At 33.7% G+C, this 23,814-nt stretch overlaps 3 protein-coding genes and 1 non-coding gene across 4 annotated transcripts; 3 read left to right on the plus strand and 1 right to left on the minus strand.

Moving 5' to 3' along the window:
- Positions 1-4,493: 4,493 nt before the first annotated feature.
- LOC115441719 (sodium-coupled monocarboxylate transporter 1) lies at positions 4,494-10,741 on the plus strand. Its single transcript, XM_030166615.2, has 14 exons — positions 4,494-4,835; positions 4,918-5,077; positions 5,400-5,465; positions 5,537-5,588; positions 5,994-6,061; positions 6,142-6,296; positions 6,805-6,945; positions 7,295-7,403; positions 7,510-7,619; positions 8,408-8,550; positions 9,134-9,261; positions 9,741-9,913; positions 10,175-10,400; positions 10,649-10,741. The coding sequence occupies exons 1-14, from the start codon at positions 4,627-4,629 to the stop codon at positions 10,715-10,717; spliced, it is 1,809 nt and encodes a 602-aa protein (XP_030022475.2). The 5' UTR covers positions 4,494-4,626; the 3' UTR covers positions 10,718-10,741.
- Trnat-agu lies at positions 8,173-8,246 on the plus strand. Its single transcript has one exon. It is a non-coding gene; the product is annotated as a tRNA-Thr (tRNA).
- Positions 10,742-11,612: 871 nt separating the features above from the next.
- On the plus strand, positions 11,613-20,693 carry LOC115441702 (sodium-coupled monocarboxylate transporter 1). The gene is made up of 13 exons (XM_037442941.1): positions 11,613-11,824; positions 12,173-12,332; positions 12,424-12,489; positions 12,562-12,613; positions 12,695-12,762; positions 13,828-13,982; positions 14,855-14,995; positions 15,667-15,885; positions 16,322-16,461; positions 16,534-16,661; positions 17,639-17,808; positions 18,748-18,916; positions 20,133-20,693. Exons 1-13 carry the CDS (start codon positions 11,613-11,615, stop codon positions 20,166-20,168), a joined length of 1,716 nt encoding a protein of 571 aa, XP_037298838.1. The 3' UTR covers positions 20,169-20,693.
- Positions 20,694-21,202: 509 nt separating this feature from the next.
- Positions 21,203-22,982, minus strand: LOC115441672 (endothelial lipase; the record flags this gene model as incomplete). Its single annotated transcript, XM_037442942.1, has 4 exons — positions 22,895-22,982; positions 22,444-22,592; positions 21,557-21,799; positions 21,203-21,417 (listed from the first exon to the last, which is right to left on the minus strand). Coding segments are annotated over exons 1-4 (639 nt in total), but the record flags the coding sequence as incomplete, so codon positions are not given.
- Between the last annotated feature and the right edge of the window lie 832 nt (positions 22,983-23,814).

Below are 23,814 nucleotides of genomic sequence, written 5' to 3' on the forward strand. Positions count from 1 at the left end.
AACAGAATAATCTTCTACACAAGAGTGAGTGACACAACGAATGGTTCTTGTTTATTTCAACAGAATTATCAGTTAAAATGTCACTTTGGATATATAAAAATTTTGCGTCTAAATTGAAAGTAATAATCATTAAACGACATTTGTCGCAAGTCACATTGATTAAACGTACTGAATCTTCTAATGGTTCATGATCATAATGTTTACAAAAATGATTGTGATTCTTCTAAAAACTTTCATGGAGCTGCAGCAGTTACTTTGCTGTCTTTGCTGACAAATCTCAAAAATCCACCTGGTAAATATTTAGTAGCTATGGAGCACATTTTCTACGACTTTAGTTAAATCTGATGCACTTTATTTGTACATTGACTCATTTTTATATAATCGATTATGAATACTGTGAATCATGTCTATAATCGACAATTCGATTTTATTAGACATCACTATTCATGAGTTTGAGTTTAGTGTTGCTAACTTAGTAGATTTACCGCGAAAACTAGTGGTTTAGAGTATTAGACTCCCTTTTTAGCGAAGAATTGTTTTAGTGGCTAGTGATTTTTGTTAACATTTACTTACATTTTTTAAAGAAAAATATTTAAAATATATTTTACACATTTTGTCATATCTTTGGCAATTATCAGCAAAAGATAGTATTAAGAGGTCGAGAACCCCCAACAATATGTATTAGCGCACAAAAAGAGGATACCGGAAAAAAAATACTTTTCGTGGATCTTATTGGTTTGGAACAATCAATTATGCGGATTTGAGAAACAGTGCTGGCAACTCCGGTTTTCACCTTAGGTCCTGACATTTAGGTATATAGGTTTTGAACCAATGATAAAAGAAGTATAGAGGATGGGTGATATGGTCACGTGACATGCGGCACATTTAATGCATAAAATGGTGCCGACTCCGCCCCTTACAATAGTGATATGCTAGTACCGAAAATTTTGTATCGACATCGAAGAATTAAGAGAGACAAACAAGCCCCAAAAAGATCAAATACGAAAGGGGTTAGGAACTACCATAATATAAATATAACAAACCATAATGTAAACAAACAAACTGAAACTGATTTATAAGTAACAATTGTTAAACAAAGCAGTACCTGTTGTGACAAACATCCAGTTGTGTTTGATCTATATTTGTATGTTGCACTATTCCTTGCTAAAAATTTAAGTTACAGATTAAGATATTTATTTAATACATGATAAATGGAATAAGATAGCGTAGCCAGCAATTATTTGGTTGGTTTTATTTTATTTTATTATTATGCTCTTTGATCGAGAAACATAACTATGGTTCAGCAAACTAAAATCAATGACCGTAAAAATGGTGGTTAAGATAATCAATTATAATAATTATTTGCAATAACAACAATATGATTATGTATCTATTTCCGTGCATGCAAAGGTTGCTCGAAACATAAGACCGCCAATTGTAAAATATATCTTACATTTCATCTTTATGTTGTTTCTTTTATGTTTATCTATTCTTTTATGTAACAATTCTAATTTTATTCATAGCAATATATTAAAGTAATATTACTATTAGGTGAAGTATAATAATCATTACTATTTTATTTATCGGGAATATTGTTGGAAAACAGTTATCTTTACTCGCATTAATTTAACGTGTGGTTTATGCATATCTTCTCAAAATGTAAAGAAATATGTATTTGGTGTAGGATTCCAATCACGTCGCTCAATATTCTCAATTCAGTTTGCCTTGGTTTTTAATTTTTTTGGTTATCTTAAAAAATATTCTAATTTCACTTAGTTTGTCGTTCTGAATAATACAATATTGATGTGTGCTCTAACATTCTTTCAAAGACAAAACCGTAACTGATAAACGGGCGTCTGTTAAAATATCGATATCAATAATTTCTAAACAAATCCACCCACCCATCCCTAAGCTCGTGTGTAAACAAACATAATGATTTTAATGTGTATAAATCACGCCTAAAAGGGTCCAAAGCTTAACAAACCAGTTCCACATATCATTTTAATTGATAAAAACACATCCAAAAGTAAATATACAAAGATATTTGCTAATTTTCGGTAAAAACAGTTACTAACCTATGAAAAGATATTTCGGGGTCTTTCTTGCGTGAATTCGATTTGCATCCTTTCACACAACACTGAGTCATTTTCGAAACTTAACAAATACACTAATAAACACACTGAACAATTGAGAATATGATTATATTACTTTAAATTCAATATTTATGAAGATTTGTTTACATCGTCTGACACTACATGTACTTGCTGACTGGCCCGCATAAAATGGCGTTTCTGCCGCAAGGCGGTCCCAGTGTGTTGAAGTAAACGAAATAGTGCCATATGCGAAGAAAGCAATTATTTTTGTCTTTTTTGTTGCGTTCCAAATAAGCTTTGAGTAAAAGAGATAGACATATATATTGACAATTCTGCGTCGATTTCCCTAACATAAATATAACTTATTCATATAGCTAACTTTTGAGGCCTGTCCTCTTTATATTTAGTCATTGTTTTGAACCGATTTCTTCCTTAGACACATACATTGGTATAATTTGTTATAAGTAAATTTGTTTCGATGTTGAGTCCCGTGATGTTGTGCGAAGCTCGTTTCATTAGGTACATACCTAAGTAAAGATCGTGGAATGAACCTAGCTGAGCACACTCTTATCTACCTCGTAGGTCTATTACTCCATTACACAATACTTGTATTTTAGTTTGTGGGATGTACCTACCTATAGTCAATTTTGAATTTGTTCAACTACTTGTTTGGCTGACTGTAGCAACCTATTTGATTTATAATGATTTCTACTTACAGCTCTATACAATACAATTATGTTACCTCTTTTGGATTAGGTATGTAAGAACGAAAATTGACCCTTTGACCCTCATAATCCTTTTAGCAAGCACTTATGCAACCGCGCTTGAGCTCTAACCAGTTAAAGAAACTTCCCAGATACTTACTTATATTCTTTCTAACTTTCCTTACAAGGTTCTGATGCCACATGTGAGTTAGCACAGTAGTACATAGGTACCTAAGTATTCATTGTATTTTTATATGGACTCGGAAAAGTTACTCCTCTACACGTAATGGTAGGTGAAGTGACGTCCAAAAAGTTTCGATTTTCGAGAGATGATTATCAATGGCCTGTACACATTTGAACCGGTCTCTTTGAAACCATACTGCCTTGTGGTGTAGTTGTACTGCATGAGCGGTACGACAGAGGTTCTGGGATCGAATCCTGGGTCGGTCAAAATGATATTTGGGTTTTTCTGCTCAGTATCAGCCCGGAGTCTTGAATTTGTGACCGATATGACGAACGCTCGCTCCCTGTCACTTCACGGGACGGAACACACTTGGCGAAAAGTGCCATACTGATTGCGCCTCTGCATCCCTTCGGGGATAAATGCATGATGTTGTTATGTGTGTGTTTGGAAACAGATAATCAAAGGCTGATTCGGAAACGCGACACATGTATGTATGTACATACGTGGGCCACTATGTCGTGTTTAGCGCTATGAGTACGATTCGAACAAACGTCAACTCCCCTTAGAGAATTCAGTCCCGGAGAAAACGTGTGAGAAAAGTTTTGGAGACAAGGCATATTTAGTTTGGAACGCCGTTGGTTTATGGTCCACATACCAAGGAAAGTATAGTGTGGTCCAAAAATAATTTCGAACAATTAGATTTACGCAAGTTTGTCGTATTGGATAGCTTACACCGCCTGACTCCAATCATTATGGGTAATAGCAGGTTTTTCCCCATGTGTGGTGGATATGTGGTAGTCGCTATATAATCAAGTATAAAAATTATTCGGTACTTCCAACCGCTCAATTTATACAGCATTATATGCCAAAGGCAGGAATTTAATCCAATTTGAATGATTCACGGTCACAGTCACCTACCCACGTGATATTTTCAAGTGCCAAAATATTAGTCCAAGTAATACCCAAAACAGAAGGCTCAAATATTCTAAAACTAATACTTATTGTGTAGACTGAAGGTGGGTGTGGCTTTTGCGTATAAGTCACATAAAAATTTTACGTTAAATGTTGACTTAGTGTCTAGATCGTTTTTTGTTTTTGTAATGTGGGCAATACGTATTTCTTTTATCCTTTGTGGATTACCATATCTATTGACAGAATCATAATGAATAAGTATCTGGTGTTTCTTAATTATTTATTCGAGATAATATTACAGAAGGTGAAACCGATTTAGATAGAATTTTCGCAGATAAACGACTTTCCAGAGTAGCATTTGGGATGGATCATCATCATTATAATATGTTTTTCGTTTTATTTAAAACATAAATATGTTTATGATTAATGTACATACATATTCTCTTCCTTAAATATGTTTAACAGTAAAAACATTCCGTATCACCGTATACGGAGAGATTTGAACCTTCTGTTCATAATACTTATTCAACAATAGTCTGTTATAGTACTCAGAACCCGATTTGCTACGAGCTGCTAGGGGGATCTCGCAACATCCTCTTTTAAATTGCGAGTTATCGTAATTGTTTCATTGTAGCAGATTGAGCTTCTCTGTACGTGCATTTGAGCGTTGGGCGCCTTTGGGTGACGGCTTAGCCATGATACTCTAAACTGAGAGTAGGTAATTATTACCAATATGGGTGACCAAGGCGAAGTTAATGATATAATGAACCAAATGCAAAAGTTCTCGTGGGTGGACTATGTTGTGTTCGTATTTATGTTGGCGATCAGTGCTGTTGTGGGAATATATTGGGGTTTCATGAAGAAACAGACGACGCAAGCAGATTATCTCCTCGGCGGAAGGAATATGAAAGTTGTGCCAGTGGCGATGTCGCTTGTTGCAAGGTAAAGAAAAACCATTGAACAAGAAGAAATAATGGGATTCTGTAAAGTGTCATAGTTATGTAATTTCTAATTCGGTATTTAGTTTCGTCTCTGGGATAACACTGCTCGGATCACCGACTGAAGTGTACATGTATGGGACGCAGTACGCGTACATCATCGCAGCAATATTCTTGATGAGCATTCTGATGACGCAGATATATCTACCTGTATTTCATGAGCTGAAGCTCACTTCAAATTATGAGGTAAAAACAATGTAAACATAAATTTATTCGAAGTAGTAAGGCAGTAGGTAACTATTATAGTTTTCTTTAATTATCTAGAAATTTGAACAATATTTTATCATTTAAACGATAAAGATTGTGTATGATTCATTCTATTATTATAGCTGTTATTATATTTTGACTTAATAAAAGTTATATGAATCATATCTACCGAATATTGTCTGTCCAGGAAAAGGTGAACGAAATTGGACTATAAATGGACTTTGAAAATGATTCCTATGTAATTTAAATTGATTTAATAATGCGTAATTGTATCATAAATATAAATTAATTTTATTTTCAGTACTTATCTATCAGATTCGACAACAGAGTTCGATTATTTGGATCTGTACTTTTTGCTTTTACGCTGGTGAGTTCATTTTCAAGAGAATCGATGCTAGCTGGTTTTACAAAACTAATTCGTTGCATGCCTTTTTACAGATAGGATGGTTACCAATTGTTATTTACGTGCCAGCGTTGGCTTTTAACCAAGGTAATATTTTTTACACATGTGTACGAATGATTAAATCGACAGCTGCAATTTTCACGACGCTAAGTCGATTTTTGGCTAATTTCTGTTAGAATTCAAATTTATTATTTCTTTATCTTTTATAAGCTTACAAAATCTCTTTTTTTGCTATAAAATGAAGAATTCTTGTATTACACAAAACGCTCGTTAAGAAAGCTCTAGTATTATAAAATTTATCTTATTTTTCACTTTAAACGTCTCTCCTGTAAGGTTGACATTGTCGAGATAGTAACTATTTTTAAATATTAATTATTAATTGGACTAAAGCTTAGATAATCTAAACGGCTCAAAAGGATACGGTTCCTATCATTTTATTCAAAAAGAGCTAGTTTCTATAGTTAAATAAAAAATACTACTGTTTATTTCTAGTAACCGGTGTTGACGTCCACGTGATCACTCCAATAGTATGTTTGGTCTGCATATTTTACACGAGTGCTGTAAGTGTCACGAATTGCATTATATAGACAAAATATTGACCAACAAAACCATAAAACATATAAAATTATCTTCGTTTTAGGGAGGTTTACAAGCTGTGGTTTGGACCGACGTCATTCAAATAACCGCAATGTTTGGAGCGATGGCTTTAGTAGCGATAAAAGGTACGATTGATGTGGGAGGTATTGGCGTGGTTTGGCAAAGAAACATGGAAAGTGGACGCATAGAACTACCCAAGTAAGAATCGTTTGACAAATTCTTCTCTAGGTATAAAGAAGTAGGTGTTCGAATAGAAACAGTAGACTAAACAAGGATTTTTGAAAGATTCAAACAGATTATAGGCACAAATTCATTTAATCTTTAGGTGTTGCGACAAATTAAATTCGTGTACTAATTCCGCCTTTGCTACAAAATGACACATGTCACGTCGTTGTTATGATGCTTCGAATACTTACACTTGTTGTCTGACCTTTACTATTATCCTGTTTATTCAACGCCTACGTACGGTATTTATAGTCGTAGTTCACGTCTACCTTATGAAGGTCTAATATCTGATAATTTGGCATGAATATATTGTTTATAATAGGTATTTTGCATCGTAGTTTTAGTAAAAATAACGATGCTTTATCTGCGTTTAAATACAGATTTTGAGATTTCACTTTAAATCTTAGCATAAACAAAGACGATTAAATTGTAAATTGTAAGTATTTGGTATAATAACAAACTAATTCGATGGGTATTTCAGTTGGGATCCAAATCCTCTAACACGTCATACAATATGGAGTCTGGTGGTTGGTGGCCTTGTGTATTGGCTGCAGGCTAACGCAGTGAATCAGACAATGGTGCAGCGATATTTATCATTGCCGACATTAAAGGGTGCAAAATGGTACGCAAAATGTTATATTTTTCAGAACAAAAAAATTAAAATCATTATCCACGATTTGTTTTAAAATACCAATATTTTTTTGGTCTATCGATGCGTTTACTGAAAATATTTATGAAATTATTATTATTTAAGAAAATGATATTCAGAACATTAATTGATAAATTATTTCACAGCATCTTCGCTGTTCAATTGTTTATAATGTGATTTGTTTCATAAAATTAAATGCAAACTCGCGTCCTATACGTATAATGAAACATTAAGAATACGGTTAATAGATTTCTTTTTTTCGAGAATATTGCGAATTCTTGTGAGTTCTTTTCCATCCCTCATAACATTTTTTATATTTCAGGGCCGTTATTCTGTTCTGCATCGGGATATCACTGCTGTATTGTTTCTGCGTGTATTGTGGTCTATTGATATACGCGCGGTTTCATGATTGCGATCCTTTACAAACTAAGGTAACACAATAATATCCTGCGTACCGGGCTGATCCGTTAAGATTAGCCGCCGCAGGTGAATACTTCGAAATATATAAAATAGTAATAGTTTGCCACCTTTTTTCAGTTGGCTAAGGCTAAGGATCAACTCTTACCGCTGTTAGTGATGGATGTGTTGGGTAATATACCGGGATTACCTGGAGTGTTCGTAGCTGGTATATTCAGTGCAGCATTGAGGTATGATTGTGTTATTTATCTTTACTTAAATCTATAATTTCTTACATTGCTATTCAATTAGTTACGTATTTTGAAGACAGAGTTGTGTTAAAGCTCGCACTGATTTATTGCTTTGTAATCATAATACTTAATAATAAATAATTTTGAAGACAGGTTTGTCAGAGCTCTCAGTGATTTTGAGCTTTGTTATAAAATGCGTGCTACTCTAGACCACGATTTAAAGGCGTTCTACTGGCAAGTTTGAGCTCGAGACGAGGAGCAAATATCTTTATTTTACTTATTATTCACGTGTCATCATATAGAACTTATGTCTTAGTGTGTGAACAAGCGTGACGGTGACTAGATGTATTAATTTAAAAAATGAATTTAATTTTACGGGGAAATATAATATGTTGGGTTTATAACATATTATCTGTTTACAATGTTCATACATTGAATATAAAAACTATTAAACAAGTTATAAGATGTCGTAAAACAAAAGGTAAAATTGCTATATTATCTTAAGTAGGCACGGATTTTCATTACGTGTTGTTTATAGACAGTTCGTTCCAACGGCGCCGTGGCTTAGTTGGTTAAAGCGCCTGTCTAGTAAACAGGAGATCGGGGGTTCGAATCCCCCCGGGGCCTAGCTAGTATTGATAGCACATTTTTTAATTTTCCTACTAATAATTATTTTATTTTGAATGGCATATTATTAAAACTATTGGAAGAAATTTTTAAATATTGAATTTCGAAAAAAAAAATATAGAAATATGGATTTCGTAAACTAATACTGATTTTCTTTCTAGTTCATTATCAACGAGTTTGAACTCTATGTCAGCGGTTGTTTTGGAAGATTTTTATAAACCATTTTTCAAGAAAGAACTCTCGGACACACAAAGCAATTGGCTGATGCGAGGTGTCGTCATCCTTCTGGGCACACTTTGTGTAGGTAAATGAGATAACTGGTTACTAGCACGATTCTGTATGATAAACTAATATTACTGCAACGTCATAGAATGATGACTGTATCGTTTCGACTCTACTTGTACAAATATTTTTTTTTTTTACAAATAAAATGCGTTGTAAGTACATATACGCGATAAAATTCAATGAAAATAAACTCATGTTTTAATAAAATAAGTTCTAAAATCGAATGTTAAACAAATAATTTTGTTATTATTACATATCATAAATGTTATTAATTTAGTAAATTATTACTTCTTTACTAAACTTTTTGGTAGCACATAGCAAAGTGGACGATAGAGAGTTTATAACTATATTTCTGATTATAATTTTATTAATATGAAAGAATTTATTTGTATAGATATTTAAATGATTGTTAACTAATAACATATTAACTGTTCAAAGGATTTGAGCATGCAGAAAGATAGTATACTTACTATTATTACTTTTTTTTTTTTTATCAGAAATGCATAATTTATTATGGACTTAGTCCGGAAAAGTAATTACATATTCGCTATCGCAAAAAAGTTATTAATTTCAATTTCAATTTCAATGTATAATATTTCCAGCTCTAGTTTTTATAGTTGAGAAAATGGGAACAATATTACAACTGACGATGACATTGGAGTCAATGACGATGGGTCCGCAACTTGGTGTGTTTACGATGGGTATACTTATGCCTTGGGTGGATGCGACGGTAAGTATGCTTTATCCAGTGCCGTGAGTTTTTGGTGCCTGGGGCCGACCAAAATTAGCTGCCCCTTCTAGTTACATAATCAATAATTATTTAATTCCTAAAATTACAATGAATTCGTTTTAAATTTTATGTGACATTAATAAATATATTTTTAAAAATGGTGGTGCTCGTCTTCTCTTTTCATATACCGCCCGGGGCCATAGCTTCCCGCCTCCTCCGGGGGTAGAGTCTATACTCTATCTACCTAAAAAAATTACGTAAGATTATTACTAGAGATAGTATTTCATAATACGGTGTCTAATTTCTTAAAATATGCTAAGATGCGCTAGATAATTTTGTAGGTATAACAAATGGTAGAAGAATTAATAATTTGTTTTAAATTCTTAATTCTCAAATGCCGCTAAGTATAGCGGCATCTTGTTAATATATGTTATGTTGCAATAAGACCGATTTCAATTTGAGATTTTTATTATATTTAGGGCGCTCTAGTCGGAGGTGTGAGTGGTGTAGCGGTGATGTCGTGGTGGTGTCTGACAGCGCAGTTGGCCATAGCCCGCGGGCAGATCACGCACGAACACAAGCCACTGGACGTACTCGGTTGTCAATATAACTTCACTGCTTCAGAAGTTGTTGGTGACAGATTGGACCCCAGGTAGGCGAGGATGATTTCAGTTAATCGTCCTATTATATTGACTTATTATATTTTTAATTGATTCTATCTATATTAATTATCTATAAATGTTCTTAAAAATCATTAAACTCTTGTTACAGCGTAAGTCAAATTCAACATTTATGTATGTTTGACTAAAACTAACTTCAAAAATCTACTTATTTATTAGAAAGATATTTAATTACAACAAATTTAAACTAAAACTTACATAACACACGATGACCCACATTTATCTATCACCAGCGAGGACGTGAACCCCATGCTGCAAGTGTCCTACATGTGGTACACTTTATCCGGGGCCGTGGTGACTATGTGCGTGGGAGCGGCCGTCTCCCGAGTGAATAGGGCTCGTGGTAAACCGCATCTCCCACCAGCTCCCAACCTACTTGCGCCCCAACTGCGCCGACTGTACAAGGAACCCCCTCATCCTACTGACGAACCTTATATACGAGCTTACGGCAATAATAAGGTGAGTATTTCGAAGATATTGTATGTCGAGACACGTTTATATGGAGCCTGATATTTTTTTCTTTATACAAAAACTTGCTAACTTTAGAACTTAGCAAAGATATATTATAGGTAAAAACAAAAAGTTTATTTACATCCAAAACAATATGAGCCAATTTAACTATTTTATCTTTTTAGTTTAATTGTTTTGGAGGTAAATAAAAATAATTATTATTAAGCATTAATTACATAGGCTTTTTGAATTTACAGGAAGCCGCAAAAATAAACTCTACCTCAATAAACATGAAATCAATGACGGAGTGTGCAGAAATTAGTTGATTATGTTTGTTTTTAATTTATAAAACTGTTTAATAAATATTTTGTAACATTGTTTTTCGTTTTTATTGGTTTTGAATGTACTCCCACCGTCCACGTGTAGCAATAAAATGACAATATGATAATATATATATTTAGTGACGCGTATTGAAGTTAATAAAATTGCTTTTAAGGGTTCTCAAACATTTACTAAGATTAAACATAAAACCATGTAAATATACAATTTTGGGAATTGAATGCCTTTAAAATAGAATGAAAATAGAATACTGATTACTACAATAGACCTGAATTAATTTGCTCACTTCTTCAATAACAAAAATGTTATTTGTAATGTTAATGTATTGGTGTAATATTTTTGAAAAATATTAATCAAACAGGAAAGAATCAATTTCAGGTAGTTAGGTTTAAGTAGCGCTCGAATTTTGTTTTTTCGTTTAGATCGCGATAAGATTTTTTAATACACACTAGCAAAAATGTTGGCATTATTGGAGGATTGTTTTATGAATCATACTATTCCGTCAAAACATCTTAGTAACTCTCTAGAAAGATTCAGACTACACCAGTCACATTCAGTTATGATCTAATTTTAGAACACTATCGGATGTGGACAATTCTGCTAAATATAGCTTAACCCTCGCTTTCATACGAAAAACGCGGGCGACAATTGAAAAATTACGTTGGTAACAAATTACCTACTTCGAACGAAGATGCCGGTTCTGGCAGTTGAGTTCCTTGTGAATTCATTACCAGACTATAAGTCTACTAGGGCAGACTCGTGATGATTTTATTTTCACAATTTCATTGATTTACAAATCATTAACATAAGGGTACTTACGTTTTGGAGAAGCGACAGATGAAACTTAATTAGACTTCTTAATTTTCTCGAAATTTTTTAACCATGTCTCAAGAAAAGTTAAATGTTACGACGTTAAGGTTATCCCTCCAACAATTTACAAGCTTAGACTACTTTCTTTTTATTATTATGCTTAGCGTTTGTGGTGGTATCGGAATTTATTTCGGATTTGTAAAGAAACAGAATTCTGCACAAGATTATCTCATGGGTGGAAGAAATTTGAAATTAGTGCCTGTTTGTTTTTCGCTGGTAGCCAGGTAAGTTTTTTTTTATGCGGCCAGTTTTATAATACTTATTGTAGACATACATATTATTATTTTTAAAATTATTATATTTTATACGTTCTTACTGGCCATTTCGAAATAAAAAAAAAATAAATATTAAGATATATGAGGAAAAAAAAACAAATTGACCGCGTTAAAAGAAACAAGATTTCTAATTTAAACGTTAGATCAAATTAAGTACTTATATACTAGTAGTAATTATATACAGGCATAATTACTGTTTTTAGCCAAATATTAAATATTAACTTTATTATTATAATTTATATTGATGGCAGAACATATAACAATTATACTATGAATATATTGATTGTTTTTTAACAGTTTCATTTCTGGCATATCGCTTTTGGGCACGCCGACAGAGATGTATCTATATGGGACGTCATACGTTTTTTCTTTAATCGGCGCTTTTATGATGTCTATCATAATTTCTTATACTTTTCTGCCAGTATTTCACGAACTACAGTTAACTTCGGCTTATGAGGTATGTGTTTTTTAATGAATTAATGCACTTTTCAAAGTAAAATAACTGTTAGTGGGTCTTCGTAAGTGCATTAATTTCATTTTTGTTTCAGTATTTGGAATTACGCTACGACAAAAGGGTGCGAGTTTTTGGTTCCGTACTATTTTGTGTTTATTTGGTAATTAATATTACGACTGTTTATTTTAATAATATTTTTATTCTAATTAAAATGCGGCTTTCTTTGTTTTAGATGGCTTGGTTACCTATTGTCATTTATGTCCCAGCTCTGGCTTTCAATCAAGGTACTTACAATATAAATCGCACATAGTACGGTTTGAGAGTTTACTATATAAGTACTAAATATTCTTATTTCATGTTTACAGTGACCGGAATTAACATCCATATTGCATCCCCCATTGTATGTTGTGTTTGCATATTTTATACCTCATTGGTAAGTTTATTTGAATATTTATCTTAGTAATAGGGTACCGGACTCATTTTCGTTCTTCACTATTATTAAATATTTACATAATATAAATTATAATACAGAAGGAATTATTAAAATCCGGTAAGAAATCAACAAGTTATAAGTCTTTGAATTTCGGTGGAAGGGATAATTAACAAGAAACAGAAAAGAGACGAAATACCCACATGTGACATCATCGGGAATTACGACGCGTGCGAAAGAAAGATAGGAAGCGATATCCCCAAATCGCGCCCACGTCTGCACATTACAATATTTTAAATATGAATTACTCGCTCATTTTTTAACCGATTTTTATGCAGTTTTCGTAGTAGTGCTTCTTTTTCGTATTATTAACCATTACATATAGAATAATGTTCAAAATCAAGCATAGGCCGGTCCCCTATTAAGTACTACATTAAAAGCGATGTCTTTTTTTTTTACCTGAATTGATTACAACTACTTTGGAATAATTCATTATCTCTGGCAACTAGTCTTGGAAATTTATAACCATCAGTTGGTTTTATGACTTGCTCCCTACAAGTTATGGTCAAGTTTTCATAGGATCAGGATTAGTTTGTAATTGGTTTGTACTAAACAAGATTTGCCACTCCATTCTCCATACCTACTATAAATTAACAGTTATAGGATTTTCTATAAAATCCAAATTTTGATGTAATTTTTTTATATTCTCCTTCTCTCTCTCCTTCTTCTCCTTCTGCAGTATGCTGTAGTCTTCAAATTTGTCAATTTTGTCTATCTGGCGACCGTTTTGCTACTCGTTACTGCATGGTCGAGTTGCTTAAATAGAAATTATTTTATTTATTTATGTTATTGCACTTCATACTAACATGTAAAGGTGGATTTAATAACAAAGGCATTCTCTACCAGTCTACCTGAGGTGGTGCAGAGATAGAACAAGGTGCATGTCAATAAAACAGTAAATTAGGGTTGTACCTATAAAAGTAAAAAAAAAATTAATGGCTAGTTACTATATACTAGATACTATACTCGTTTATTTGACGGCGTACATTTTTAATCATTTAATTGCAGGGAGGGCTTAAAGCAGTCGTGTGGACAGACGTCCTCCAAACCGTAGTCATGATGGGAGCGATGATTTTAGTAATCATTAAAGGCTCTTTTATGGTCGGTGGGGTCCAAGAAGTTTTAACTAGAAATTGGCATACTGAACGGATTGAATTTCCTGCGTGAGTTATTTAAGTTGTATTTTAAATCTGTTGTCTATTTTAAAAAAATATATAACTCAACAAAGTATAATTAGCGGTCTTATATCTAAAGGGAAATTTATGAGGAAAAGATCAAGCACTCAAGGTAGGTAAGGTACCCAATAGGGTACTTATAAGTAATAACACATCAATTCATCATAGATAATGATCAAATCGATAAAATATAAACAAAAATGGCATGAACACCTGTGTTATGTGGTCCAAATATTTTTTATTGCGTTGCAGTGTTTACATAGATGTCATTAATTGACATAATCAGCCGATTACTGATAAGACACTGAGGGAAAATAAAAAATTCGCTTAGTCTGCGTGATTATCTTTTTACACAATAATTAATATCTGCCAATTCGCAAGTTCCGTTGGCTTATCAATAAAATTGTCGCCAGTAGATTGTAGTGGAACTGCTATATACGCCTTTAAAGTATTATTAGAATTTTTGGCCTTTATACCGATTTCGAAGTAAAATGTAAGTGCTAAAATGCGCTCTCAACATACATACGTACGGGTTTAAGCAATTTATCTGTATTACCTACCTAAAATATTATGTTAACTAAGGCAAAATCTTTTGTATAATGCTAAAACACACACACACACACACACACACACACACACACAACATCACGCATTTAACCCAAATATCACTTTGTCCGACCCGAGATTCGAACCCAGGACGTCAGCGCGCTGTCGTATCGCGCATGCAGTACAACTACGCCACCGATGCAATGCTAAAACATATTATTAGAATCCTCTCAAATTAAGTACTTTCAAATGATTTTTCTTTCCATACGAAATATATAAACTTATTGCGTTTTAAAACATTTTTTAATTTGCAGGCTTAGTTTGGATTTAACAGAGAGACATTCGATATGGTCAGTTTCCATTGGTTCAACTTTCTATTGGATAGGAAATATTGCTGTAAATCAATCGATGATGCAAAGGTTTCTGTCACTACGTGAGTTAAAATCTTCTAAAAGGTAAAATATTTGTGACAATTTTTGTTCGAATTGACTCTTGTCTTCCATTTTTTTTTTACGGTTTCTACATAGTGACCCTTCTGCACCTGATGGTAAGTGGAGCGGGGTCCAAGAGAATGTCGATTAACAAGGGAACATGATTACGCCTCGCCAGTCGACACAATTATGCCGGCCTGTTAAAACCGGGTATTCACAAGCTGATCCCGGACCGCGTCACTTACGCGGGCTACTATGGCGGGTTTTAACACCTTGTGTACGATGGTCGCTATCCGGGCGGATATAAAATATATCCTACCACCAGCAATCAAAACTCTGCGCTTGTCAACTGTTTGCCGATAAACACTGCCCTACTATGAAAGTGACGATCGCTTGAGTAACTTAAATAAGTTGACAGTGATCACACAACGCCTTATTGTAATTCTAGGGCCTTATTTTTTTATGCCACACTTTATTTTGACAGTTTAACAAGTACATAATATACCGCGTCACATTTAAACCAATGGAAGTTAGCATACTGAATACCATTCTACGCTTATTTCACGAAGATACGTAACACGACCGAGTTATGTGGTTACTCTGCCAAAGAGTATAAGGCCTCTGATTTTTTGCGTGATCTAATACTATGGTTTTCATGTATTAAAGCACTTTTTTCTCCGTTTCGTATATTTTAGAGCAGTATGGGGTTTTCTTGGCGGAGTGGTTATCATAGTGTTCATCTGCGGATACAGCGGTCTGGTTGCGTTTGCGAAGTATCATGATTGTGACCCACTGGACTCCAAGTTGGCTTTAGCTAAAGATCAGTTATTACCGTTGCTCGTCATGGATGTTATGGCTGAATGGAATGGGATGCCTGGGATATTTGTTGCTGGTGTTTTCAGTGCAGCCTTAAGGTAAACAGTGTGCTTTATCTTGTACCATCATGCAACTAAATAAAATGTTATTCTGATTAAGTGTGCCTCATCATGTTTTACGTATTAGAAAATTGTAACAGGCCGTTGTCTGTAAATTATATATATTGATGGAAACTAATATGGGAAGTCTTAATTGGAGCTACAGAAGTTTTTAGAATTTTTGATTGTACGCGCATCGCGAAATAGCTATTGTATAGAATTGATAGCAGTTTTCACCTAGGAGATACATGACTAATAGTCTAACCTAAAATATAGACTTCATTTTATTCCGGGAAGATAAAGCGAGGCTTCAATACCGAAAAAACATTTTCATGGGAGCAAGAGGTAGTATTAAATAGTTCTGTATTGTGGGTGTATATATATTTGCTATAATTAAGTGTTGGACTACTATTATGTTATGGATTTGATATTGCAGTTCTTTATCTACGGGACTGAATTCCATGGCCGCAGTGGTTCTAGAAGATTTTTGGAAGCCATTTTTCAAAAAATTGACACCAATGCAAACACAAATTTTGGTTCGTTCTGTTGTGGTTATATTCGGAGTTATTTGTGTAGGTACGTTGGAGGTTATTTTGATTTTAATTATTTTATTATCCATAGCCATATTACTTGGTACTTATATTTTAGGGCTGGTGTTCGTAGTGGAAAAATTAGGATCAGTTTTGCAATTAACAATGAGCCTCTCATCCGCATCCATGGGACCACTGGCTGGAATATTCCTTATGGGACTATTTCTACCATTTATTGATGCAACGGTTAGTTCATATTTATTCTTGTTTATTATAAAGCTGCGATAGCCTAGTTGGTTGTGGAAAGGACTGTCAAGGCGAATGTTCGCAAGTTCAAAACCTAAGGGCACACACCTCTTTTCTAAAATTATGTATGTATTATTTGTAAATTATCGATGAGCGAAAACATCATGAGGAAACCTGCATATCTGAGAAGTTCTCTATACATTTTGAGGGTGTATGAATTCTACCAATCCGTACTACGCCAGCGTGGTAGACTAAGGCCTAATGCTTATCAGTAGTAGAGTAGATCCGTGCCCAGGAGAAGGATAGTACTTAATATAGGGTTGATATGGTCAATTCTCTTTATTTTAAAGGTATTTTTTTTACATTTTTACATATACATTTAAAAAAAATACATGCATATAAAAATATTAAAAAAAATATGACCCTCCGATGGCGAAGCTCAAGACCCAGGCCACCGGCGGTTAGGGATTCAAAGTAAGAAATCTCCTCACAATGCGCGCCGTGTCCAGCAATACTGCCTTCTGCATCTGGCCTCGGACCCAACGGCCAATTGAGAGCTTCCGAAGATGTTGGTTCAGGCTCTTTGGTATTAACCCATGCGCAGAAATGACAATCGGGACAATAATTGTAGAGTCCACATCTCACATGTCGGTAACCTCATGTGCTAAGTCTAAATATTTAGACATTTTATCTTTTTCGGCCTTAACAAGGTTATCGTCATGCGGAATGGTGACATCAACAAGTATTGCCCGCGACAACCGATCTACTATCACAATATCAAGCTTATTAGCAACAATTGTCCTGTCTGTAATAATAGATCGATCCCAATCGTTGCATGATCATTTTCGAGAACTGGTTGTGGTATATACTGGTAATATGGTACTTCAGAAGACACAAGACCATAGGGGTTGATATTATTATTATTATACCATTATTGTGTGATATTTCAATCTATCGAGCAATTTATTGTCTTTCAGAGTGCATTAAGCGGCGGTTTAATTGGTCTTATGTCAGCTTGGTGGGTTGTAGCTCAGTCGCAATTGGCTCAGGCCAAAGGATTACTAACGTTTGTAGAGAAAGAAAGGTTTACCCACAACTGCACGTATGCATTTGACCATCCTGTGAACACCGTGGATCTTTATGAGAGGTTAGTTTACAAAATATAGTATTATGCAGTTTTACTCACAGTAGGTATTTTTTTTTTATTGCTTTATTTGATGAACTTGCTGTTAGTGTGATGATAACCGATACCATCGCTCATAAACAGTAATACAGTACCTTTAATACTAAATATTTTTTGGTATTCCACTGCGCTCGCCATCCTGAGACATGAGATTTTAAGTCTCATTGTGTCCAGTAGTTACACTAGCTACAATGTCCTCCAACCAGAACACAACAGTGTCTAGACACTGCTGCTTGGCGGCAGAAATAGACATTGCGGTGGTACCAATCCAGGCGGACACTCGCATATGAGAGACCTACTACCAGTAGGTTTTGCTTATTTCCATGCTTTCAGTTTGAAATTTAAACCGTTCTTATCTGTGTTGCGAATTGTAATTTAGTTCATCAAGACACAGTTTAACGCTAATTAATTTAGAAACGGTCTCGTATAGTGCTTCTATTATTACATGAGATTGTAGTTATCATAATAAGAAATGATTAAAACTGAATGAATGTATGATAATTAAGGAATGTAATTAGTGACATCAATATATCGAACGATGATTAAATTGATAAAATTTAAATAATAAGTAATCAATTTCAGAGTACGAAAATTCAGAATCTTGTAAGCTGATAGCTTACTTTATGTCATCAAATTTAGAACCCTGTCAGCAATCATAAGGCGATTTATTTACGTGTTTTGATTATAATTTTAGATTATGGACGTATATTTCAGTGAAGAAGGGTCCATATAACCCGATTCCTGCTCGCTTGCCTTTCGTAATTTATGAAGAATCTAAGTATCATTAAAATTATAGACTGCATTTATGCATGTTATTAGTACCTAGTTGTGTCGGGCTTTCTTTGACAAAAATTTTACCCTTTGCCACTAGTATTTTAAATGTAGATTTCTGTTTTTTTCCAGCGACGTCACTTACTTGTATAGAATCTCGTACTTGTGGTTCACAGCGTTTGGTTGTACTATAACTGTGATAGTGGCATGTTTGGTTAGCTTGAGAGATTCTGCTAAATTTAACGACGATAGACGGCTATTTGCTCCAGTACTAAGGAAGTGGATTACAGAAAAAGAAAGGGTAAGTTTTATATTAGAATTGACGATTAGTTTTAGCGGCTTGTTTACATTGATATTTTACCTGTATGATATTTGTTTTGTTTACTTACTAGGTATTAATTAAACTACATATTGGGTAATTGCATCTTCTTTGTTTAGTTTTCTTTATCACCGAGTACCTTTTGCTCGCAGCTTCGCCTGAGTAAATGTTTTTTTCGGTATAAATGTATCGTTATATTCCTATTCGGGATAAAAAGTAATATAATATGTCTTTCCCAGGGTATTAAACAATCTCCATACCAAATTAAATTGAAAACCGTTCGGTAGTTTCTTGAGTTTATCGCCTTCAGAAAAACAGACCCATCATCTTTGTTTTATAATGTGTAAGGATCATATTTTTACTTTTCTATTTTGTCAAAAAAGGAACTACCTCGCACATCAAACAGGAACTGAAGTGCTCGTAATATTCACCACCACCTAAGTCTAAAAGAATGTTAAAAGGGTATCGGAAGGACATTTTTTTGGAAAGCAAGAATTTGAAACCACAAATACTTATATTCTAATCTATAGATTTACTTAATGTAATCCAGCTATAAATTATACTATCGGATAAGAGAATGTTTTGAGCAGGTGACCTGTAGGCATAGGAGCGGAGTGCCCTCTCCGGTTTAAAACTTAATTGCTTGCGACTTCGCCCGCGTGAAGGAATTTTTCCGGAATATATTTTTCTCGGAATAAAAAGTAACCTATAGCACTCAGGAGATTACGCTTTTTATTTATAGGTAGGTACATACCTACTTATTAATATTAAAAAAATCGGAATCGTTTAAGTAGTTTCTGATATTAACGCGTTCTAACAAAGAAACTCTTCATTTTTGTAATATTGGTATAAATAATAAAAATATATACTGAATTATGTAGATATTTATTACTAAAAATGTGCGTAAATCTTATCAGAGTAATCACAATGATGAAATTACGGAATATATTATAATTTACAAATGATTGTTATGCTGATATCGGTATAATATTAGCCTTGCATTGAAGTGCTCTTTTGATGACGTTTTCAACTATGAATAAGAGCTATCGAAATGTACAGCATTTACTTGCATTAATTATAATTATTTTGAATAGGTATTTCCAGCTTTTGAATCTTGTGTGCAAGTGGAATTATATTATTTTCAATGTATTTTTTTGTAATATCTCATTTGATTAAGCTAAAAATATTATTGTTTCAGGTGCAGCAAATGGATTTAAAAATTATACCAATTTAATTTTTAATATACAATATTATGATAGTTATTAAAGAAACTGGGAAAATTCGTGTGAATGAAATTTTACTTAGTGGAGCCAAAAAGTCTTTCTAATTATTTTTTATAAATCAGTCTTCTCCCTTGCACTTATACATCGTAAAACCTTATTCCTCATGATAAACTTGCTGTGTCCACTCTGAACATGCCAGTCCTGCAAAAAATAAATATTATTCGTACACAATACTTCCTCATAATGCAAAGCAATTTTATACCGTTTTGTTCGACTCAACTGTACTGAAATCCATACACTTTACTTTAGTATGATTTCAACATGGACAACGTGCGGTTATGTATGGAGTGGCACTCCTAATATAAGAACTCGAGTCTAAGTGTAAACCTGGATGTGTATAAAAAATATTAGTCAAATATCATGTTTTCGATATTTGTATCGTTGGCAATATTATCGGTAGAAATATTTTACAAAAACCTCGCCCAAATTATAGGCTCATAAAATGCATGCTAAATTATAAAAAAAATAAGACCAAAATACACACACACACACAACATCACGCAATTATCCTCGATGTGGTATGCAGAGGCGCAACCAAGGCACCTACTTTACATCAAGTGTGTTCTGTTACATGATGTGATAGGGGGCGAGCCTATCGCCATATCGGGCACAAATTCCAGACTTCGGGCTGATACTGAGCAGAAATACCCAAATATCACTTTGCCCGACCAGGGATTCGAACCCAGGACCTCAGAGCGCTATCGTACCGCACATGCAGTACAATTACGCCATCGAGGCAGTCACCAAAATACACGCACCTACAAATATTTTAACTGGAAGATCAAATCGCATGGGATGACGCGGGCGGAGTCTTGAGAAAAGCTTGGTTAGGTATATATAGTTTTAAGACAGAATATAAAAAAACTTACCGATTTTTATTCAAATCACTGTTTCCCATTGGGTACTCGCTTCCGGAGCATAAGTCTACACTAACTTCATTGGGACTTAAGCATTCGTTAGCAATTAAATTATTATATTGAACTGATTGTGCCATGTATATATATGATATGGAATGCGAGCAAGCATTTATACTGCACTCGGGCATAAAGATGCCCCCGTTTGGATAGAAGTCCGCATCACCTATTTTGCCATCAAAGCCAAAGAGAAGCATATTTGTGTGGATTACTTCTACGTAGTCGGCGTCTGTGTTTTGTATACGGTTCTCGTTATCATACCAGAGGGGACCTGCTGGGTCCAACGCTGAAAACGTGTCATTAGATTTTAAGGTTTATGAGAGCTTACTCATTGTCCAAAATAGCATACGTAATAAAGTTCGAGATTGTTGAGTGTGAAAATAAAATAGAAACAACAATCTGGAGGGCATTATTTTTATCCTTACCTGTGATTCTTTTTATTGCTCCATTACAAAATCTACCAGCCAAGCCAACAACATGTGCGCCGAGACTAAATCCCACTAAATGTGTTGTTTCATATGACATTCCAAAGGTGTTTAACCAGTCAATAAACAGACCGAGAAATTCGCCAACTTGGTTCACAGCTTCCATTGCTAGAATATACATTAGATCAGCGTTTGTGCTGTAATCTACTACTATTACGTTCACATCTCCATCACTGAGAAACGCTGCAGAACATAGAATAATTATAGTTTAATGTACTTAGGTTGACAATCATATTTTCAATAAGAGACGGATTGCAAGCGGTTTCATTGCGTAGCAGACGGGCAACGAACACGCCGCAGGTGCGCAGTGAACAGGTTGCGGTCTCACAATGCAGGATATACGAGGAAAAGGAACTAATTTGGGAGAAACCACCTTTAATGAATAGACTAGAAAAGAACAACTACGCTAAGCAACTACTATAAGTGATTTTGCAAACGAAAGAAAACTGAGTACTGTGTAATAATTTGCAAGCGAATGAAAATTTTGTTCGTACATGAGAATGTCAAAACGTACAGTTTACGAGTTGTTACATTTCATATAAAAATATTTACGACTTAATGACACATACTATTGATAATCAATTTCTATAATTTTAGAAACGAGTTATTGTCGAGAGTATACAAAATGACGGCGGTGAAGTGAAAACATTGCGCACGCACGGCGGCGTGTTCACTGCTCTGTTGTGAATTCGCTCGCAATTCCGGAGTGTGTTAAGAGCCTTATAGTATATTTAAAAGACTGTATATTTTAATTAAATCAGTATCAATATTGAGAAGTTTATAATATCATAAGATAGCTATAATTAAACTGCAAGAATTTAAATCACCTGATGTTAAAATTCGGCTGATTGTATTGGTACCGTTGCCTTTCCACCCGTGAACAACAAACACAGTGTTTTTTGAAACGTTAAAATTAGATTTGGTTAAGCTATCTGGGTCATTCATTCTAAGCTCTTGCGATTCATACATATTTTCTCTGCAAACATAATGTATTAGACAATAAAGTAGGAAATTAAGTTAAGTATTATATTAAAAATAAAAGTATTTAACGGATTTTTTCGCGGTTTTTATAATATTATTTTCTCTCAACGTTTCGAAGACTTTGCAGCCTTCATGGTCACGGGGGGGACTCTTCATGAAGGCTGCAGTCTTCGAAACGTCGGGAGAAAATAATAATATAAGAACCGCGAAAAAATCCGTTAAATAGTTTTATTTTCAATGTCTAACATTCGCGTAAATATAAGAAATCATTACGTATTATATTAATTTTTACCTTACCTCGTGTAAAGCCAATAAGTGTTATGATTCATTTCTCCTGCATGGAGCGTTGGTACTGATTGGTGAGCGTCAATGAGGTACAATTTGTCATCATCATCGCCAGGAAAATAAAAGAATCTATTTTCTTTTTCGTACTTAAACACGTAAGGTTCAAATTCCACTTCCTTATCGGAGAATTCTAAAATGACGTAATACTTTTTTTATAATGCAAAGTAATAGACATTTTTCCTTTTGAATTTTTTTAAGGTAACTTCATTAAAATATTTGATAATTTTTCATCTTATAATAATAAACTAATTATTGCAAGACTGCTAAGTATTTGTACGTACTATATTAACCAAAACAAAATTCATACATTCCTATGAATTAATAATTATTCATTTTTATCATTCAATTTGGCATAAACTTTGGTTTATACTTATTTTACACATACATTTTTATATGGATAAATAACGCATTTTTTTTTACCTGATGTATGAACTATGGAACAAGCTGACAATATAATAATAATTAACGTAATCATATTATACATTATTATTGATACACATTACAATTAAACTATGAATAGACATAAAAAAAAAATTGCTCAACACAGAACCACATATGGAATGTAGTTTTTCCCTATTAAAGCATATTTTTATAATAACAGTAATTAAACGATAACGATGAATGAGCTTAACGAATCTTATTATTGAATTATTATTTTAGTATAAAGTATTAGGCGATATTTTTTTAATATGTTGATTTAACATTAATTATTGTTGCGATTGGATAACAAATAAATGTAGCATTATAATATTTTTATGGCTATGGTTCGTTAGACGTCAGCTATTAACAATAGATCTAAAATAAATTTAAATAGTTGAGCAATTTCGCAAGATTTTTGAACGATTTAAAAAGAGAATATTCTCAAGTCAATA

This window comes from Manduca sexta, chromosome 25 (genome assembly GCF_014839805.1).
Source record: "Manduca sexta isolate Smith_Timp_Sample1 chromosome 25, JHU_Msex_v1.0, whole genome shotgun sequence".
In the NCBI taxonomy this organism is placed as follows: domain Eukaryota; kingdom Metazoa; phylum Arthropoda; class Insecta; order Lepidoptera; family Sphingidae; genus Manduca; species Manduca sexta.